This window comes from Alexandromys fortis, unplaced genomic scaffold, assembly GCF_014885135.2.
Source record: "Alexandromys fortis isolate MF-2015 unplaced genomic scaffold, M_Fortis_MF-2015_v1.1 scaffold_236, whole genome shotgun sequence".
NCBI lineage: Eukaryota > Metazoa > Chordata > Mammalia > Rodentia > Cricetidae > Alexandromys > Alexandromys fortis.
Genome location: NW_026068189.1, coordinates 204,052 through 224,045, shown reverse-complemented (window position 1 = coordinate 224,045; position 19,994 = coordinate 204,052). Strand labels below are relative to the sequence as shown.

At 47.2% G+C, this 19,994-nt stretch overlaps 1 protein-coding gene across 1 annotated transcript in view; it reads left to right on the top strand.

Moving 5' to 3' along the window:
- Clasp1 (cytoplasmic linker associated protein 1) overlaps positions 1-19,994 on the top strand; it is a 226,896-nt gene that overhangs the window by 133,223 nt on the left and 73,679 nt on the right. The window contains 12 exon segments of the mRNA XM_050129375.1: positions 933-1,006; positions 3,239-3,331; positions 4,805-4,950; positions 5,777-5,912; positions 6,929-6,999; positions 7,447-7,506; positions 8,971-9,048; positions 10,031-10,198; positions 10,721-10,770; positions 11,416-11,586; positions 13,310-13,357; positions 19,536-19,643. Of these exon segments, the coding sequence (XP_049985332.1) occupies positions 933-1,006; positions 3,239-3,331; positions 4,805-4,950; positions 5,777-5,912; positions 6,929-6,999; positions 7,447-7,506; positions 8,971-9,048; positions 10,031-10,198; positions 10,721-10,770; positions 11,416-11,586; positions 13,310-13,357; positions 19,536-19,643 (1,203 nt within the window).

Genomic DNA, 19,994 nt, shown 5'->3' with positions numbered 1-19,994 from the left:
GTCTGTGGCTTCTGTGGTCTCAGGGACCATAGCTCCTCCCACGCACGCGCTCTCACTGCTCCAGCCATGGCAAAGCACGAGGAGCATGGCTCTGCATCGCTGCCTGTCGTGCGAGCACGTTTACTCCACCTGGCTGGCCGTTTGTTGTCTTATTTTCTCTAGCGGGTCCAGCAGAGCCCTAGCAGCTAAGAGAGCAGACATGCTAATCTCTATATGTCACTGTTGGCACTTCAAGGATGAGCACAGGGAATAAAAAACAGAATTGTCACGTATGGGGTTCACTCCCATGCCTGGCATTTCTTTCTGTGGCTACATGGAGTGGTCAGACAGTCTCAATGTGATCCAAATACATTTTCCTCACCAGTCCTTCCGGAAGCCCCCATGGGGCCAGATTTGCCTTTGTTTTAAGTGTACAAGGATTTTTTTTTTCCTTCCAGTTTTCTCTGTGTAACAGCCCTAACTATCCTGGAACTCACTCTGTAGCCCAGGCTGGCCTCAAACTCACAGAGATTTTTCTGACTGCCTTCTGATTGTTGGGATTAAAGACGTGCACCACCACCTCCCAGCTACAAGGCATTTTAACTCAGCTTTGTGGGAGAAACTTGAACTGATAGCTAAAGATGTGAGGGACCAGAGAGATGGCTCAGCGGTGACTGTACTGGCTGTTCTTGCAGAGGACCAGAGTTGGCGTCTGGTACTCACATCAGGCGGTCCACAACTGCTTGTGAGCAGCTCAGAGGCTCCAGTGCTCTCTGGCCTCTGTGTGCACCCATGCACAATGCACACAACTACACGCAAGCTCATGCACATAAGTGAAATCAATCTGTCTTATGCATTTTAAATGTTCCAGAATTCAGTTTCAGTTGTGTATATGTGCAGTTCTGTAGTATGTTTTTTACAGTGTGGAGTTCATGCTGTCTTTGTTTTAACAGCTGCAAAAGAAGGTGCTGGCGCTGTGGATGAAGAGGACTTCATTAAAGCCTTTGATGATGTGCCCGTAGTGCAGGTCAGTGTGTCTGCGCTGCTGTTGACGGCAGGGGAGTGACTCGAGTAATGGCTCACAATTGCCTGTAACCCCAGCTGCAGCATATATAACACCCTCTTCTGTCTTCCGCAGGAACCTATAAATATGACACACACAACACATACACAGGCACACAAGAAAAAGAAATAAGTTTGTTTTTTTGGAGACCAAGTTAGAAAGTCTTCAGGTTTCATTTTTCACAACCCGGTACCCATATCAGTTAGCTCTGTGTTACAGCAGTGAAATGCCCGAGGCAGCTAGGTTTTTAAAGTGAAAAGATCCATTCAGCTCATAACTTTGGAGCCCCAAAGTACAGAGTATATGGAGCAGGCTCGAGAACCACGCCTCGACAGCAATGCTTCATGGTGTCGGGTAGATGGCCATGGGACAGCAGGCAACTCCCGTCAGACCAACAGAGAGCGGCCTGGGTGGAGTCAGCTCAAGCTCTCATAACAACCTTCTCAGAATTGCTTCCCCACGGATCAAAGGCCTTAAAGGGCCCACCGCCTGTCAGCCACACACCCGGCTCCTCACCGTTCCACACGGTGGGCCTTGGGGCTCACTCATGTACAGAGCCTGATACCACTGCAGAGTCCTTTACCTTGCAGTGTGAAACCTCAGGGACAGACTAGAGAATGTGGGAGCCCTGTAAGAACAAGAACAGACAAGAACAGAAGGCCTGGTCCTGTTTGATATCTCCAGAACAGGAAAGATGTCTCTGTGCAGGAAGTTAGTTTATCGGGTCACAGAAAAGAGACATTGGTGATTGGTTAGAGAAGAAAGACATATATTTTAAGATTTTTTTTCTTGGAAATGTGAATCAAGTTTTGACACCTAAAACACCGAAGAGTGTGGTTCGTAGAAGCCTGGTTTACACTATCTTGGATGCTCCACTTAACAAATGAAGGACTGGGGCCTGCCCTCTGTTCTGACTGGGCCTGGTTCTCTGTGTGGTGCTGTGATGTCCTGCAGCACTTGCTAGGTCACCTCCTGCTGCTCTCCTTGCCGCCTGGGCCCTAGTGTCCATCAGGTGTCAGGCTCATCCTTGCCACCTGGGCCCTAGTGTCCATCAGGTGTCAGGCTCATCCTTGCCACCTGGGCCCTAGTGTCCATCAGGTGTCAGGCTCATCCTTGCCACCTGGGGCCCTAGTGTCCATCAGGTGTCAGGCTCATCCTTGCCACCTGGGCCCTAGTGTCCATCAGGTGTCAGGCTCATCCTCGCCACCTGGGGGCCTAGTGTCCATCAGGTGTCAGGCTCATCCTTAGCCTCTTGATTGAAGTCTTGCGGTATAATTGAGGACCAGTGAGTAGATTTGAAAGTGTTAAGTGAGAATTCAAGAGCTTGCTCTGTAAGCTGGTGCAGTGGTTTCCCTTACATTGACCACGGCAGTAGCGAAGGAGGGGATCTATTTGGCTCATTCCAGATCACATCCCGTCATTGCGGGAAGTCGAGGCAGGAATTAAATGGCGGGCCTGCACGCTGTTCACACAACTGTACCTACCCAGGAAATTCACTCACAACCAATGAAATCCAGCAGGAGTGATGGAGGATGCTGCTTGCTGCTTTCTCTCAGGCCCATGCTTAGCTAGCTTTCTTAGCCAGTCCAGGAGCCCCTGCTCTGCTGCTGATACAGTGGGCTGGGCCCCTCTGCATCAATCAACCATCTAGACAATTCCACACCAGCATTCCCACGGGCCAGTCTAGCTTAGGCAGTCCCTCGGCTGATGCTTCCTTCTCAGATGATTGCAGGCTGGCTCAGGACGATAGTTAGAGCCTGTGAGGCGATGCTCCAGACACCTGATGACCTGAATTTGATTCCTGAATCTCAGGAGAAGTTGAGTGGTTGCTTGAAGTTGCGGTGCACCATGGCACACTTGCCCCACCTCTTGTTCCCCCATATATATTCAGTAATAAGTTTTTTTTTAAAAAACGAACAATGACTAATGAAGGCATCTCTGTTGCCTTCTTTCTCTGTACACAAATTCCCTTGCTACATTTCTAGTAGAGATGTCCAGAGCAAGGCTGTGTGCGCGTGGCAGCAAAGCTAGTTCCCGTTGACTGTGGCTATGGGCTCACTAAGATGAGCTTGCCCAGAGAATTCCTCACTTGGAGTGAGCGTTGCTTTTATTCTGCTTCCTTGACGTCATGTATTTAAAATTCATCTTAATTTTGTACATTGTCTTTTGTCAAGTATAAATTAATTTTGCTTCCAGATTTACTCCAGCCGAGACCTCGAGGAATCGATAAACAAAATCAGAGAAATTCTGTCTGATGACAAGCATGACTGGGAGCAGAGGGTCAATGCTGTAAGTGCCGCTGTCCTGGCTTCCATCACACCTGTTTGCGTGCTTACCTATTCCCGTGCACGTCAGTTACCATCTGTACATTTTACTTTTGTGGTAAATTACCTCATTTGGTTTTATTGTTTGCTGTGAGTTTTGGTTTTGAGTTTATTTCAAGGTAGTCTCACTACATCTTAGTTTGCTTTCTGTTGCTGCATAGACCCCATGATAAAGAGCAGCTTGGAAAAGAAGGATTTCTTTGTCTCATGGGTTACAGTCCACTGCTAAAGGAGGCTAGGGCAGGACTGAATGCTGGAACCTGGAGGGAGATCTGAAGCAGAGACTGGAGGGCTGCTGCTGGTCTCATGCCTTGCTCAGCCTGCTTTCTTAGAGAACCCAGGACCTCCTGCCCAGGGGCATTACCTCCTGCAGTGGACTAGGCCCTCACACATCAATTGTCAGTTAAGAAAATGTCCAAAGATATACCCACAGGCCAATCTGATGAAGGCAGTTGAGATTCCCTCTTTCCAGATGACTCTAGTTTATGTCAAGTTGACAAGAATTAATGATAAAAATTACATGCTATGTAACCCATGCTGGCTTTGAACTTGGGATTTCCTGCTTTAGCATGTGGAATGGTGGACTTAATGGTCATGCGCTCCCACACCCAGCCCTACTTTTGTTTTTAAAACACACCAAGTTGCTGGGAGTGGTGGCACATGCCACTTGGGAGGCAGAGACAGGCATGCAGACAGACAGATCTCCATGAGTTTAAAGCCAGCCTGGTGTTCATAGAGAGTTCTAGGACAACCAGAGCTACATAGAGAGATGTGGTCTAAAAAGCAAGCAAACAAATAAAAAACAAAAACAAGACAAACTCAGCAGCTTAAAGGCTCGAGAGCTGGCTTGGCTCAGCAGTTAGAGCACAGCTGCTCGTCCTCCCGTTCTGGGAACAAATGCCCTTCCTGGCCTCCATAGGCCCCTGTGTGCTTGTACTGCACATAGACTCACGCAGGCGCACACATACACCTAAAATGTTTTTAAGAAAATCATTTATTACGGGTACTGCATTTTAAAATGGAGTCTTAGTTGTGATTTAGTTTGTTCATTGTACATTAGGTAATAATTAGCTGTCTAGTTGTCTTTGCAAAGATAGTTTCTAGGGGCTAGACATATAAATTCAGCAGTTAAGCTTACTGAGGACCCTAGCTTGGTTCCCAGCATTCATATCAGTGGCTTATAGCCACCTGTAACTCCAGTTCCAGGGCCTCTAACACCCTCTTGGGCCTCAGCAGACACCTACATAAATGTGTCATATGCACACACAGACAAAACTACACACACACACACATAAACTACACACACAAATCTTTTCTTTAAAAAAATTGTTCCTATCATCAGTTAACTTTTATTTATATTATATTGATGGCTTCTTTGTTATGTAGTTTCAGTGTTTAACATTGTTTCCCACACCTCTGACTTTTCTCATCCCATTAGCTAAAAAAGATGAGGTCGTTACTCTTGGCTGGGGCTGCCGAGTACGATAACTTCTTTCAACACTTGCGTCTTCTGGATGGAGCCTTCAAACTCTCTGCTAAGGACCTGCGGTCTCAGGTAGTGCGGGAAGCTTGCATCACATTGGGGTAAGGACTGCGTGCGATGCGCTCTGTTCACCCGCACTGTTCTTAGAGATAACTGCTCAGGCATGTCAGCGGGTTCACCTCTCGCCAGTCTGCAAGACCCTAGCCTGTTAACACTTCTGTTAGAGTAGCTGCTTCCCAGTTATGTACAGCGTTGGATTTTAAATTATCCTCACTGGCATATCTCTGATGCCTCTATCGTACTACTAATAGAGAAATGAAATCCTATGGAATTCTGTATGTGAGATTGTTTCATGACTTTAGCCTGCAGGGTATATGTGCGTTAGGCCTCGTGTTTGTTTCTTGAAGAGTGCTATAGAATGAAGTAAGTGCAGGCCTTTGGGTGCCGGTGGTGCTGGAGCACACGCCTGTCGTGCAGAGCCCTGCAGTACTCGGGACTGGAAAGAGAGAGAGAGAGAGTGAACAACAGGACTGCAATACTGTCTAAGCCAAACTTAAGTGCTGTGTTTGCATGCTTCAGAATATTAAAGAAGTAGTCACAGCGGCTGGCAAGCATGGTAACTGTATAAAGTTTTAGGGCAGGCAGATCCTGGCATCATGTTTTATATGCGAAACAAAAATAAAATCAGACGGGGCAAGCATTGGGTTCATGGTCCATGTTTATTAGTACATCTTTGGTCTTGGCAGGGGTGATTTTGCTCTTGTAATACTTATTTGGAAATGGTTAAGAAACATTTGTTGGTTGATGGCTTCACCGGGTTCTTTGCTTGACCTCGAAGAGAACTGTGAAGGAGGGCTGTCAACTGTGGAGAGTCTGTGCTTCCCTGTGTGTGAGGACGTGACTACAGCTGCTCCTTTCTTGTTGCAGGCATCTGTCGTCAGTTCTGGGAAACAAGTTTGATCATGGAGCTGAAGCCATTATGCCAACTATCTTTAATTTAATCCCAAACAGTGCCAAAATTATGGCTACTTCTGGTGTTGTAGCTGTCAGGCTAATCATTCGGGTAAGTATGTCATGGGGCCACCTATGAAGAACAAGAGCGGTGGATCCCGCTGGCTGGTGGGATATAGCAACCCTCCCCCCGGGGTGTGTCTGTGCCATCGCCATCTGTTTGCCCCTGAGCAGTGTCTCTCTCCCACGATGGGGGCGGCCACACTGCAGGATTTGTGTTGTGTCTTGTGGGCTGGCGCAGCCGCTCACAGGCACGCCTTTGTCAACCTGCCGTTGGTTCTAAGTACTTGACTCTCGCCTCCATCACTTCTGTTCTTCCATGTTAGCTACTTGTGCTTATGGCTTCTGCTTACCTGAAACTCATTTTACTAATTGCAGCATGCAAGGAACTGGAACTCTTTCTTTGCTTGAGTTTTCTAGCACTTACTTTGATGTAAGCAGCGGCCAGGTATTGATAATCCTCATGTGTGCTTTCAGGAAGAGTAGTTTATCCTCCTCTCTGCCACCCTCGGCAGCTGCCTACCACCAAGCCCGAGGACCCGAGTTCAATCCTCAGGACCCACGTGGTGGAGGGAGACCCAACTCCCACAAGTTGCCGCTGACTTCTGCACATGTGCCCTCACACACAAGCACACGCACACACTCACACACTCATGCACATACACAGTAAATAAATAAATATAATTTAAAAAAATTGAAACTCTGCAGGATGTGCTCTATCCCCAAAGGATGTTTAGTATTATTTTCATTCTTACTGTTTGTGTTTGCTCTTACTTGTAATATTAAAACCAGAGCCATTGTATTTTTCCATTGAGACAGTGTCAGGATGGCGCAGCACGATGAGGCCCTATGAATGCACGCTGTCTCAGCTGCTAGCATGCGTTAGGCCTCCTTCCTCAGACTGCTGTGACTCCCGACTGATTCATATGGCATCTCTGCCAGTTCTCTAATGGCCTGTTCCCTTGGCCAGCAGACATTCTAGACCCAGCTTCCATGTGCCGTGAGGTCATCTGTTGCGTCTTGTCCGTCTGTGTTCCAGTGCTCACCTGTTTTCTCCTCTCTCCGCAGCACACACACATCCCTCGGCTAATTCCTGTCATAACGAGCAACTGTACCTCCAAGTCTGTCGCAGTTAGAAGGTACGTGTTGAAAGTTCCTCCTCATTGTCTTGTCAGCGTCTGAAAAACAAGATGATCCCCAGATCGCCTTCCATGGATAAAGTTTCGAATCTGAAGTTGTTATTATTTAAGTAACAGCTGCTTCTTGGTCCAGAATCAGTAAAATGTTCTGTGACTGGCAAGATGGTCAGTGGGTAAGGTGCCGAGTTCATCCCCAGGACCCTCAGAAGTTGTCTTCTGCTGCGTGTGTGCGTGTGTGTGCGTGTATGTGTGTGTGTGTGTGTGAGACCCTCAAAACCACCTTGTTGGCCTAGTCTTTATTTATTTCTGATTCTTCTTTACTCCTTTTCCTCTTCTCCCCCTTAAATGAAACTTACTCACAGGATAGACTGACTGGCCGAAGCGGAAAGCTGTTTAGTTTCTCCAGCAGACACCTTACTAAGTTCTGTGTTTCTTGCCACGTTTCAGGCGCTGTTTTGAATTTTTAGATTTGCTTTTACAAGAATGGCAGACACATTCACTAGAAAGGTAAGCCCCTGTGATTCAGAGCCGTCCTCTGGCCTGAGAGTTTTGGGGGTGAGCGCCCCAGCAAGCCGTCCACCCTGTCTTGTCTAAGGAAGGAGTGAATCACGTGTCACTAAGGGACTATTGTTTCTACTGACGTGAGCCACTTCATAGCGGAGAAGCTTTAGGGATGTCATCCTTCCAGACACTAGTATGATATAGCTTGTGTGGCTCAGTTGGTAGCGTGCTTACCTAGCATATAAGAAACCCAGAGTTTCATCCTCAGTCTTAAATAAACTGCCTATAATCCCCAGTGAGAGAAGATGGAGGAGGTGAGAAGGGAATGGGGAGAGAGAGAAGCAGGGGAGGGGGAAGCACAGGAGGGAGGGAAGGTCAAAAGTTCAAAGTCATCCTCAGATACATTGGTAGTTTAACACCAGCCTGGGCTAAGGGCCATCCATGTCTTAGGAAAAATAAAACAAAACTTATATGTCTCCAGCTGGCAGTGTGCATTACCATTATTACACAGTAGAGGGCAGTAGTGGTGCAGGTTCTGTTTGCAGCTTAGTGAGGGTTGAGCGCTGCTGTCCTCTTCTGATGCCTTGCAGGACGATTCACCCTGTCGTGGTCAGCACTGTTTTTATGGCAGGCTGTAGCTGACTGCTTTCACATATCAGAATTAAAAGTAGCGCTGTGTCAGGGTCTCGAAACAACCACGTGCTGTTCTTTTTTGTTTGATATTTTTAGCTCCTGTCTGTTTCAGGTACCTGCGCTCTGAGTTAGGAGACACAGTTTTGAGTGGGCATCACAGTTTGTCAGTTGGTCTCATCATAGTGATAATAGACGCAAGGAAATCCATCCCAGTGATGATAGAAATCAAAACTAAGACTCAGCCCAAACTCCTAAGCAACTAATCGGAAGCCCTGGTTTTGAGAAACTGAGGCTGCCCGCCAGCTGAGAAAAGAGCAGAGGTGTTTGGTGTCATGAAGACAGCATTTTGTGGGAAATCCTGTCTTTATTGTTTAAGGAGATTTTCCCATTCTAATGTGCACATCGCTGGCCACTTTTGTCCCAGACATCTTTGTGTCATCCTGCCCAAGATTTATTTTTCTCTTAAGAAAGCAGAGGGTAAGAGACAGGCACGCCACATTGACTGAGGTGCTGGCTACGAATGACGGGATCGTGGATGGAGAGTGTGGAACTTCTTTGCTTCCCAAAGCTAAATACGTATGGTTCACAAAGAAGTCGTTGTGATTTAAAAGTAGTGCTATCCACACCCTTCTTTGAGAGTAGGATGGGATGGGAGAGAGGGCGCTGGCGAGAGGGGGTGGGGCGTGCTCTTAGCCTCTCAGCTGTGTTACTTGACTGACTCAGGCACGAAGCCACCAGACCTTCATTGTTATTTTGAACTTGATTCCACAAGCCTGTGTTCACCCACTATAGTTGTCTGCTTAGTGACTACCACTGCTCTCTTTCCGAAATGTCTAGACACATATCAGTATTAGCGGAAACGATAAAGAAAGGAATCCACGATGCCGATTCTGAAGCAAGAATAGAAGCCAGAAAGTAAGTTGCTATTGGCCCATATTAGCCCTCAGACCCAACCCACTGTATGGTTTACCTTACTCAATCATTTTGGTTCATCAAGCGTATGTTGTTAATTGTAACTGTTAAATGTGACTCCAGAAGTCCACGTTAGCGTGTTTCTCTTAAGTTTCTGTGGATGTTTTGCTCTTTAGGTGGGTGCCTAAGTGGAACGGGATATAAATAGTACTGAGGTTGACAGTAGGATGCTTGTTTTCAAACTTAACAGAAATGGTCAGTAGTGCGCTGTGTTCATTTACTGAGCTGTCGAGAGCCGTACAACTCGGTGTTCCTGATCACAGTACCATGGGAGATGACAGCCACAGAGTATCCTCTTCTTGGGCATCCTGTTTGAAAACTTGAATTATGGGAGGGGGAGTTAGGTTGACTGATGCCAGGATTGTCATGGTGATAATGTCCAGTTTCGGACTCCCAGTGGAACTGAAAATGCTTCAGTCGTGTGGTTATGGCCCTCAATCCAGTACCTTCCCAGAGGTCATAGGGCCTACTGACTTCCAAGTTAGAACCTTTAATTCCCATTTTGTAAATGAGACAACAGCTCAGAGAAGTTAAGTTACTTCTCCAGTATCAAAAGCTGGCAAGGAACAGGATGGCTCAACCTGTAAAGGCGCTTGCCCCCAAGCCTGCTGACCTGACTTCAGTCCCTAGAGCCTACATAGTGGAAAGAGAGAACTAACTCCCACAGTTGTCCTCGCGTCCCCAAGTGTGCTGTGGCCTCTCCACCCCACCACCACATCAGTGAAGAAGTAAAAGGGCCTTTTAGATTTAAGCTGAACGTTGTAAAGCCAGGATTTGTCCGAGGCCTCCTTTGCTAGCTCTCTGGCCTTGTGCCCCGTTGCTCCTCCTAGCAGATAAAGGGAGGCCTCGAACCCCAGAAACGCTGCAAGAGGCACACTTGCGCTCAGCGGGTTCCTGACCTGCCCGGGGCTCGTCTTTTTCCTAGATGCTACTGGGGTTTCCACAGTCACTTCAGCCGAGAAGCAGAGCACTTGTACCACACGCTGGAGTCCTCCTACCAGAAGGCCCTGCAGTCCCACCTGAAGAACTCGGACAGCATCGTGTCTCTGCCTCAGTCAGACCGATCCTCATCCAGCTCTCAGGAGAGTCTCAAGTAAGGGCTTTGGCTTTGCTGCCTACAGTGCAGTCTGCTCTATTAAAAGTTGGCTACACAGAAGCGCACACTGTTTTCACCTGGGTACCTGCTAAAGCGTCCCAGCTGTCAAAGTAGATTCCGGTTCTAGGTCAGATACTGTCGGGGAGGTGAGAAACGTGGCCTTGGACTCTGCCGCAGACTCATTCCCCTCTGCAAGAGCATAGAGCTGTAGAGCATCGTGAACTGTACACATAAGGAGTCCTCCAAGAGCATGTGAGCGTGCCCAGAGACAGGCCTGGAAAGACGCAGAACTGCACCTGCATGTCTGCCCTGCACTTGACCTCTGTCCCTGTTATTGTTTTGTTCTGTTTGAAAGGTCATTCATCCCAAACATAATGGTAGCACTCTGTCAGATGTGAGGTTGGTAAAGTAATGCCTGAAAAGTTCTGAAGACCCTGGACGTTCTCCACGGGCACACTTTGCTGTACTGTGTCACTGCAGATAAAGTACACTTTGGTAACACGTGTGTGCATTTTGCAGCCGGCCCCTTTCTGCCAAGAGAAGTCCCACCGGCAGCACCACATCCAGAGGTAAGAGATCAGCCACAGAACCACAGAGTCACTGAACCGCTTCGGTGGGAGGACTGTTCCTGCCCTGAGGCTGCGTTCAATGACAGGAAGCTGGGGCCTGCCTTTATCCCCACTCAGCTGGGCTCATATACCCTGTCATCTCTGGCTCCACGGCAGGGCTCCACTACACCAGACTGGTTGTTGACATTGTTGGGATGGCTAGGCAGACAGAGGTCCGGCTCTGTGACCTCTCTTCCCCCACCCCCTGCAGCCACCAGTCCTTTTGCTCCTAGGCTCACATAAAGGGAGAGTGAGGGCAGCAGTTTAGTGGCTTAGAAGCTGGGAAAGGGTGTGTTTCCAGAGAGGGCATAGCTGGATGGGAACACCTAACTTTATTTCATATGTAGCCATAACCTCAGACCTATAGTTTTCTGTTTTTAGGACTGGAACAGTAGTAGGCACCCCACAGGCATGCTTACTATGTCTTTCCTTGCATTACGTGAACCTGTCTTGGGGACAGTGAGGTATTTCCTTCCACCCATGGACACCAACATATGTTACAACTTAGTGTTTGTCTCTAAGCTAAGCAGAGAGCAGCATGTAACAGGATGTGTTTGAACTTCCATGTGGTCGTCCTTCCTGACTTCTCTTCCTTTACCACTAAAGCCTCTACAGTTAGTACCAAATCTGTGTCAACGACAGGATCCCTCCAGCGATCTCGAAGCGATATTGACGTGAACGCAGCAGCCAGTGCCAAATCCAAAGTCTCCTCATCCTCGGGCTCCACCGCCTTCAGCTCTGCAGCAGCGTTGCCTCCAGGGTCCTATGCATCTTTAGGTAACCAGGCTCCCTCCTGTCCCCCTGCCCCAGTGATTACAGGCCTCTGGCTGAGGGGAGCCTCACTGTTGCAGGGTGGTCTAAAGTCTAAGTAATGGCACTAAGGGATACTTCCCAGCCACCCTCTGTCCAGTGTCCTATCCGGTGTCCCCTTTCTCTAGAACATCAGCCTGTTCTGTAAAGCATGTGTGCTTTCAGGCTGTGCGGTCCTCATGCCCGTACCTAAGCCAGCACTGGCTTTCCCCTTCCCACTGGTGGGGACAGAGCCAGATGGTCAATGAGGACTCACATGTCCTGTAGTTGAGTGTTTCTTAGTGGGGGAGGGGTAACGGGGTTCTGAAGGAATGTAATGGACCTTTAGCTAACTTAAGCACAGTTCTGCTAGTGTTCTGCCTACATGTTTCCTGAGGCGAGTACACCCATTCTCCAGTGATGCTCCAAAGGATTGTTTATGGTTATTTCCCAAATTTCTGGTATCTAACATAATGATAGATGCTTTCTTTCCTGCCAGCTGACAATGAACACCCTCTCTGTTCTGGGCTGGTGGTGTTTTCATTATATTTTTGTAAATGCCAAGATGGTCATTCAGTTCTCAAACCTGAGGACTTAGCTTAAGTTTAACACCAGAACCAAGTTGCTCACGTGGCCCATTAGGAATTTCAAGGTCACTGCCAGTTCTAAAGTGCTTTGAGACTGGAAGCATGGGGACAGAACGGTAGCCAAAGAAGGTGCCCCTTGTTCTCTCTCTGTCCCAGGGAGCAGGCTGTGGAAGCTTTGAGTCTGTTTCTGTGCCAGTGACCTCATGGTGATGGTAGCCATCTGGCTCGGGCACATGTTGAGGGTGGGTAGAATTGCCTGAAGGTCCTTTGTAAATGATTGCCCTTCAAGGCAGAAGAAAGGAGAGTTGAAATAAGAACCCTACCAACCTGAGACAGTGTATGTCCTGGAACCGTGTGTCCAGGCACATTCTCTTGAAAAAAGACCCAGGATGGGCAGTCTTCTTCCCCATGGTAACTACTACACCAATAATGTATACATATTAAGGTATTGTTTTGTAATACTGGGTGTAGGGAGAAGCCAGGGCTGTTCCCTCCCATGGTGAACGAGCTGTAATCTAGGTATTACCAGGGTGTCAATACTTTTGATTTACTTTTGTTTTTTTGTTTGTTTTGTTTTTGTTTTTGAGACAGGGCCCTACTTTTTCGCCCCAGCTAGCCTGGAACTCACTGTGTAGACCAAGCTGGCATCCAGCTCACAGAGATCATCTTGCCCCTGCCTCCCATAGTAATGGCCCCACTGTTAGTATTTTTAGTTAGCATTTGCTTGACTTGAGTTCGTGCCAACCTTTAGTGGCATATCCGGGATCACTGCTGACTTGTACACATCTGGGGTATTTGGTTGAAGCCTGGTTAGATTTCCTCAGTGCTGCTGGAATCTCAGAGTTGGGTCTGGTGACAGACAACTGAGCCTTCAGCAGCCCTGAGGACATTCTCAGTGCAGGGCATCCTCTCCAGGCAAGACTGCAGCTTCACTGTTCTCCCTCTTCCCCTTAAGAATTGCACCTCCAGTGTCCTTGATTTTGCCCCTCCTCCACCGGCTACTTGACCCCAAAGCGAAGTAGTACACAGTTGAGACTGTGCCCAGGCCCCACGTAGGTTTGACTGCAGCACTTGACTCGTCACAGTGGAGCATTAAAGCTGATAATCGTTTTCCAAACTTCTAGAGTCCAGACACGTGAGGGAAGACTTGGAGTACGTAGGCCTGGATGCAGGTACTGAAGGGACAGCTGTGCTGGGCGTGTAGTCGGGATAGGCCTTGCTACAGCCTCTCAGCTTCTCACTCGACTCTGCTCTGGGGTGACCGTAGAACCTCAGCTAGTCGCTGCTCTACGCCCTTCTGCTAGAACTTTCAGGGAGTGGGAACTTCCGAGGATGGTGCAGTTGACATAACGGAGGTCCCGAGTCACGCTTGTCGACTGTGACACAACTCTGGGCCACTGTTCTGTTTTGCTTTCCAAAGGCAAATTGTGTTACTGCAGACTGAGCTAACTCCTGGTGGTGAGGACACACTGCGCTGGCTTCCAGCTCTGCTCTGCGTTTGAATGTGTTTCCCTTTTGGCTTTGTTTTAAAGTGTACATTTTGCTTTTTTAGTAGCTAATAACATTCTGCTTTTTAATTTCCTGAATGTTACTAACTGTTCCCTGTTGTCCCCTCCCTTGTTTTTTAATTGGCTTAAAGACGGTACTACCAGTAAAGCGGAGGGTAAGCGGTTTGTTTCTGTGATTGAGGTGTGTGTCTCTCTGGTCCTTTGTTCCCACCGAGTGCTTCCTGGTGCCCACGTGTCCTCACTGAGGTCCCTGCATGATGTGTTGCACGGTGTCCCCACCCTCTTCTTCACTCTGTCTCCAGCGGCTCCTAGCCCTCCCTCCACCTCAGTTCTTTCCCTTTCTTGTTTAATCTCTGTTCTGATGAACCAGGGCACTGAAGTGTGCTGAGGGCGGCGATTGTGCTGCGGCCACACTGGGGAGGATATCGGACGCCACCTTGTGTGCCGCTGCCCTGGTTATTGCTCATGAAGCCCCGACATGAGCTCCACTTTCTTCTCTGTGCTTTCTGGGCCTCTCAGGTTCATCTTTCCAGTTTTGAAAGTAATGTCTGGGCCAAGTACTCGGGTTCAATGCTGGTGAAATTTTTCTACTAAGCTATAAAGACATTTTTTTAATGGTGTGTTTTCTCCTATGAAGAACACTGCTGAATTATGGGATATTGTTTTTATTTGTGAAAATGTCATGTGCCCCTGTTTGTTCATCTGTGCACACCGATCCTCTTGCCAGTCACATGATAAGAGCCTTCTCTGCTGAGCTCTGCAGTCCACACCACGGAGAGAAATGGGCATGTCCACTTCCCCATGATCCACATTTTAGGCCAAGAAGCTCTTGCTGAGTTCTTGCTTTGTTCTTTGTCCTTGAGACCCAGCTGGTGCACTGCGCTAACAGTGCCTTACATTATCGGCGGGTAGACCCCGTACCTCTCCCAGGGTTTCTGGGAGAAAGCAGGATACTACTTCCACAGTTGCGTGTGAAGTACTGCCTGTCAGAGGAAGTGCTCGGCCCCAGACCTCCAGACTGCCTGCAGCAGTGGGGAGCAGTCTCTTCAGTTGTAGTTGTGAGGTAGCTACCATGTAAAGGAGCCTAGGTTTGAGCAGGGCAGCTCTCTGTAGTTTGTAAAGTTCCTTATTAGTGTGTGTATAGTGTGTGTGTGAGTGCAGGTTTGTGTGCTGTGGGGCAAGTGGTGGGCAGTTCCCAAGGGAGTCAGTTCTGTCCTTCCATCACGTGGAATCCCTGGGGCCTGAGCTCAGGTTGGCACATTGATACGACGAGTGCTTAACCACTGAGCTCTCTCCCCAGCCCAGCGGAGTATTCTTATGTATACTTTCATTTTGTTTGGAGATAGGGTCTCATGTTGCCCACACAGGCCTCAAACTCTCTATCTAGCCAAAGTTGACCTGATGATCTGATTCCCTCCCAAGCGAGGCTGGGGTTTCGGTTGTGCACCACTGTGTCTGCATTCATCAGTGCTGGAAATCAAGGCAGGCTTTGGAGCGTGCTGAGCCAGCATTTTGCCACCTGAGCTACATTCTCAGTTTTACTGTTCCTGAGGCCGTAGTCTGGGTTTTCAGGAGTCAAAAAGGAAAATAGAGAAATAGGCTTAAAATGGTTTTGAGTTACATTTATTTATTGATACGTTTGCACACCTGAGTGTATGTGTGAGCACAGAAGCAGCTACTTTACTGCTGAGCTAGGTTCCAGCTGTGAGCCTTTAAATATAGTAAATATTTTACAATCTCTAATGCCCGAGACAAAAAAAAAAAAAAAAAAAAAAAAGAAAGCCAAACTGGGTATGGTGGCACAATCCTATATTTAGTATTTGAGAGGCTGAGCAAAGAGGATTGCAGCAAGTTCAAGGCCAACCCATGCTACAGAGAGAGAGACCTGTGTCAAAACAACAACTACCAAGAAAGTCAGATTAAGTGTGGTGGCCAAAGGACATATGAGGGCACGGAGGGATGGCTCAGTGTGGACAAAGCGGTTACTGCGCAGGTGTGAGGATCAGAGTTAAGATCCTCAGCACACACACACACAAGTCAGCCGGACCCGGCCAGCTGTCTGCCTGCAATCCCAGCTCTTGGGAGACAGATGGGCTGCCTAGATTGAGTTGGCAGCTACACTAGCTGAATCAGCAAGCTCTGGCTTCACTTGAGAGACCCTGTCTCAATTGAGGAAGACACTGTGTCAACTCAGGCTTCCACATGCATGTGCACACACATTCACATGCACCTGACACACACACACACACACACACACACACACACACACATGGCCAGGTTAGCTTAACTTTTGCTGAATTAAGATTGTACTAAAAAATTACTTAGGAAAAAGAGCTTAAATTTTAGTTTGGTTTGATGGGGAAAGAAGCCCACTTGTATACAAAAGAGGCAAATGGACTTGTTTAGTTTTCTGTAAAGAATGAAACCATGCCTGATAACTGTAGTGCAGAACAGAGACCACTGTCAGCACTTTTCTGAGCCGATTGATCGTTGCATAGGTCACCACTTACCGCTGGACAAGATGGCATGAGTATGTCTGGAGCCATTGTAGAAATGATCACAAATTCTCTCCCAACTCCAGGTGGAGATTCGTTGGGCAAGACTTGAGCTGACTCAAGTCAGCAAGTTCAGCAGTCATCTTTAGAATCAGACACAGAAGCTTTGGGCTGAATTGACTGTTGAGAACCATGCCTGTAAGAACACTTAGAACACAACTTTGGGCTTCCATGTTTTAGGGTCTTTTCCAGAAGAATGAAGACACGACTGAATGAGAATTCTTAGCAGTGTTAGAATGCTGTGAAATTGGAATATTCTTCCTTGACTCCATGAAAGCTGAAGACTTAACTCTTCCTAAATTCCTTGCTTTTCCCAGTGTCTGCTCTTCTCTCTTTATATATAGTTGGTGCATTCTTGGCTCCTCCAACTCTATGATTTTTCCTTCATTCTTATGCAGGTATTTCATTTTATTATTCTCAGGTTGGCTTTGCCCCCTTCCACACTTGTTTTGTCTCTGTCACTCGTGGTACACAATTGAAGTGTGTTCTCGTGGTTCTCTGTCACTTACTTGTGGTACACAATCGAAGTATTTTCTCATGGTTTTCTGTCATTTACTCATAGTACACAATTGTAGTATTTTCTTGTGGTTTGCTGTGTTTGTGCAGTAGCTATGATTCTCTTGAAGACCACAAAATATTTAACACATCCAGGCACTTATAATTGCCAACTAATTAGAGTAGAAACCAGTTTTTCTTCCTGTGAAGGAGACACCCATATCTGAACACAGCACAACAGAGACCCTTCAAACTATGTAGCTACTTCCCAAAAAAGTAAAACGTTCAAAAACAACAAGAGGCCTTTTCAGGCTGCCCCTACAGCATAGCAGTGGGAGGCCAAAGCACACAGAAAACCAGACCTCGAATTCAAACAAGGTGCAAGACATTGGCCCGAAGCCAACCAGCATTGACAATGGCCATGAGAAGGTCGAGGCAGAAAGACTCTCTTCAGATCATCTTGCTGTCTTCAGTGTCTTTTCTGATTGATTGTCACCAAGCTCTGTACATACAGTAGGCGGAAGGTCCCATCTCTGTTGTGGGGTTGGAGACACCCCTTGCTGTAGAACTAGGTGATTTGTGTTTGCAGTTCCTATGAGGACTCTTGAATTTTCACAGGAGGAGCCGCTCTTGGCTCTGTCCACTGGGCTTTCCATGTGTTCTGCCAACCAGGTAGGAGACTACAGGCCGCAGGCGCTGCGCTGATGAGCACTCCAGGTCGTTAGAGCCAGTGGTGGGATATGAAGTACCTACTCTAGCTGCTCAAAAGAAATACGAAACTTGCATCTTTCTATTGAGTGAAAAATATAGAATTTAGTGGCCAAAATGATCCTCGTGGTTGAGAACACCCGGCCAATCCAGAGTAAGCAATGCAGTCACCCGCTCCAGACACCATGAATACAGGGTCCAGGTGGAATTAGCAAAACCCTGGGGCCTATGAGCATTCACCAGCATGAATCTGCCGTACAGACAGGATTCATATGCCTTCATCACTGGTCAGCAAAAGGCAACTTTACTGGAAAAAGACGAGGGCATTTTGTGGGCATGTGTGTCAGGGGGAGGTGACTGAACCCCCGCCTTGCCTGTATAGTCTGTCAGTAAGTTGTACCCCTAAATCCAGCATTTTGAAAAAAATCTCTTTTGAGTCAATAGTACTTCATTGTTTCTATTTTGCTTTGTGTTACATGAATAAGGCAACACAATGAAGGCAGATAGTTGAAAATGTGTAATTAGAAAAAAATTGATAGCTGGCTTATTTTGTAACCCCAGCTCTACATACAGATTAATCCATCTAGCAGAAGTCCTAAACTTAAAGTCATAATGTCATGATTAAAAGCCATGTGTGGTAGCATATGACTGTAAATCCCAGGACTCAGGAGTTTGAGGCAGGAGATTGCTGTGAGTTTGAGGTCAGTCTGGACTATATAACAAATACCAGGTCAACTTGACTATCTAACAAGGCCCTGTCTCAAGAAACAGTATGTGTGTGTGTGCATGTGTGTTTGTGTATGTACATATACATATATGTGAATGACACATTATATGTTAACAAAATAAAATCTAAAAGTACCTTTTGTAATTAAAGTATCTTTGCCTGAGTATGAAACTGAAGTAGAACTTTGAGAAAGGGAGGCATTGTAGATTAGTAAGAAATGAGTTGTGAAGACTTATTTGAGAATTAGTCATCTGGAAAAGGTGAACTCTCTCCTTGGTCCATATGGAAAATCCATTACACGAGTGTACTCACAAATAAGTTGTTGAGTAAAGCAATGTATTTTAAAATCACACTATAATTTAATGTTAAACATACAAAACTGGCATATTTTTTCTTGGTCATGCAAGTATATTTATCTTAAAAGAAAGAAAGAAATTTGAGATTCCTGAAAACTGGCCTTAGGATCATATTACCAAATGCTGGGGAGTGAGAATTCTCCAAGAGGGATTTAATTCTTCCAGCTTTGTGGGTGTAGGTATTCATTTTTTTAAAAAAAAAATTATATATGTGCCCTGAGTATTCTGCTTGTAATAACTTTAAAATAGATTGCTTTTCCATATTCATTTTGCCTGATCACCTTGGTTTTGCTGGGTGCCTACAGAGAGCAGAGGTTCTTGGGGGCTAGACAGCTGGCCCTCGGACAGACACCTATGCCAGGCATGTGGCACTGGTGTGCTTCTCCCCTGGTTGCCCTTTCTTGTCTATACATTGCTGTGTACTTGACAGAGACAGTCATAGTTCTCAGTAGAATAAATAATGCAGCCTTTTAGTAAACATCCAGCAGTAAATTTAGCCCCGACTGGCCTCAGATTTACTGTGTAGCCAAGAGTGGCCTGAACTCCTCCACATCCTCCTGTCTCACCTCCCAAGTGCTGGAATCACAGGGGTGTGCCACCGTACCCAGCTTTTATGTCTTAAAACTTGACTGAAGGTCACTGTTCGCGTCTCCTTTCCACCTCAGTGCTACACTTTCTCAAACCTTCTTCAGACCTCAGGACTTGTTTCTGCACTCTTCCTCTGGTGCTGGGCAGGTGCCAGTCGTGCCCAGTTCTGGCTGGCTTATAGAGAAAGGCATTTCGTGCTTCCCTGAGTGCAGAGAAGCCTTGTGGAGAATTCGAAACCACATTCATCCCTGCTCATCCTACTGGTGTCTCACTCTCATGGGGGCCTGGCTGACAGACGCCCTGCTTCCTGCGTGGTCAGCTGCGTCAGTGCCCTGTGCTTGTGGTGTGGGTTCTTACATAGGTCACACTAGCTGAAGATGTTATGAAAACACTGTTTTTCCTGTATCCTCCAGGTCGGATCCGTACCAGACGGCAAAGCTCTGGGAGTGCCACCAATGTCGCCTCCACACCCTCGGACAGTCGGGGCCGCAGTCGCGCCAAAGTGGTTTCACAGTCTCAGCGTAAGCAGTGTGTTTTATTTATGCTTTGGTTACTTTAGCTTCCCCTAGTAGCACATCCCATAGCTGGACAGACTTGCAGCGGCTCTGAGACGCTGTGTGACCACATTGCTAGGTAGGCTTACAGAGTGAGCATTCCAGGCATGCTTTGGTCTCCTTCTCAAGGGCTTCCTATTTCATGGGCTAGTGGATGACTCTGTCTCCAGTGCTTGAGGCCCTGAGTTTGGATTTCCAGTCCTCACATAAATAAACATCTGGCTGTGCTGTCACACACCTGTAATCCCAGCACTGGGGAGATGGAGACAGCTGGATCCCTGGGGCTTGCTGGTCAACCAGTCTGGTCTAATTGCTGAG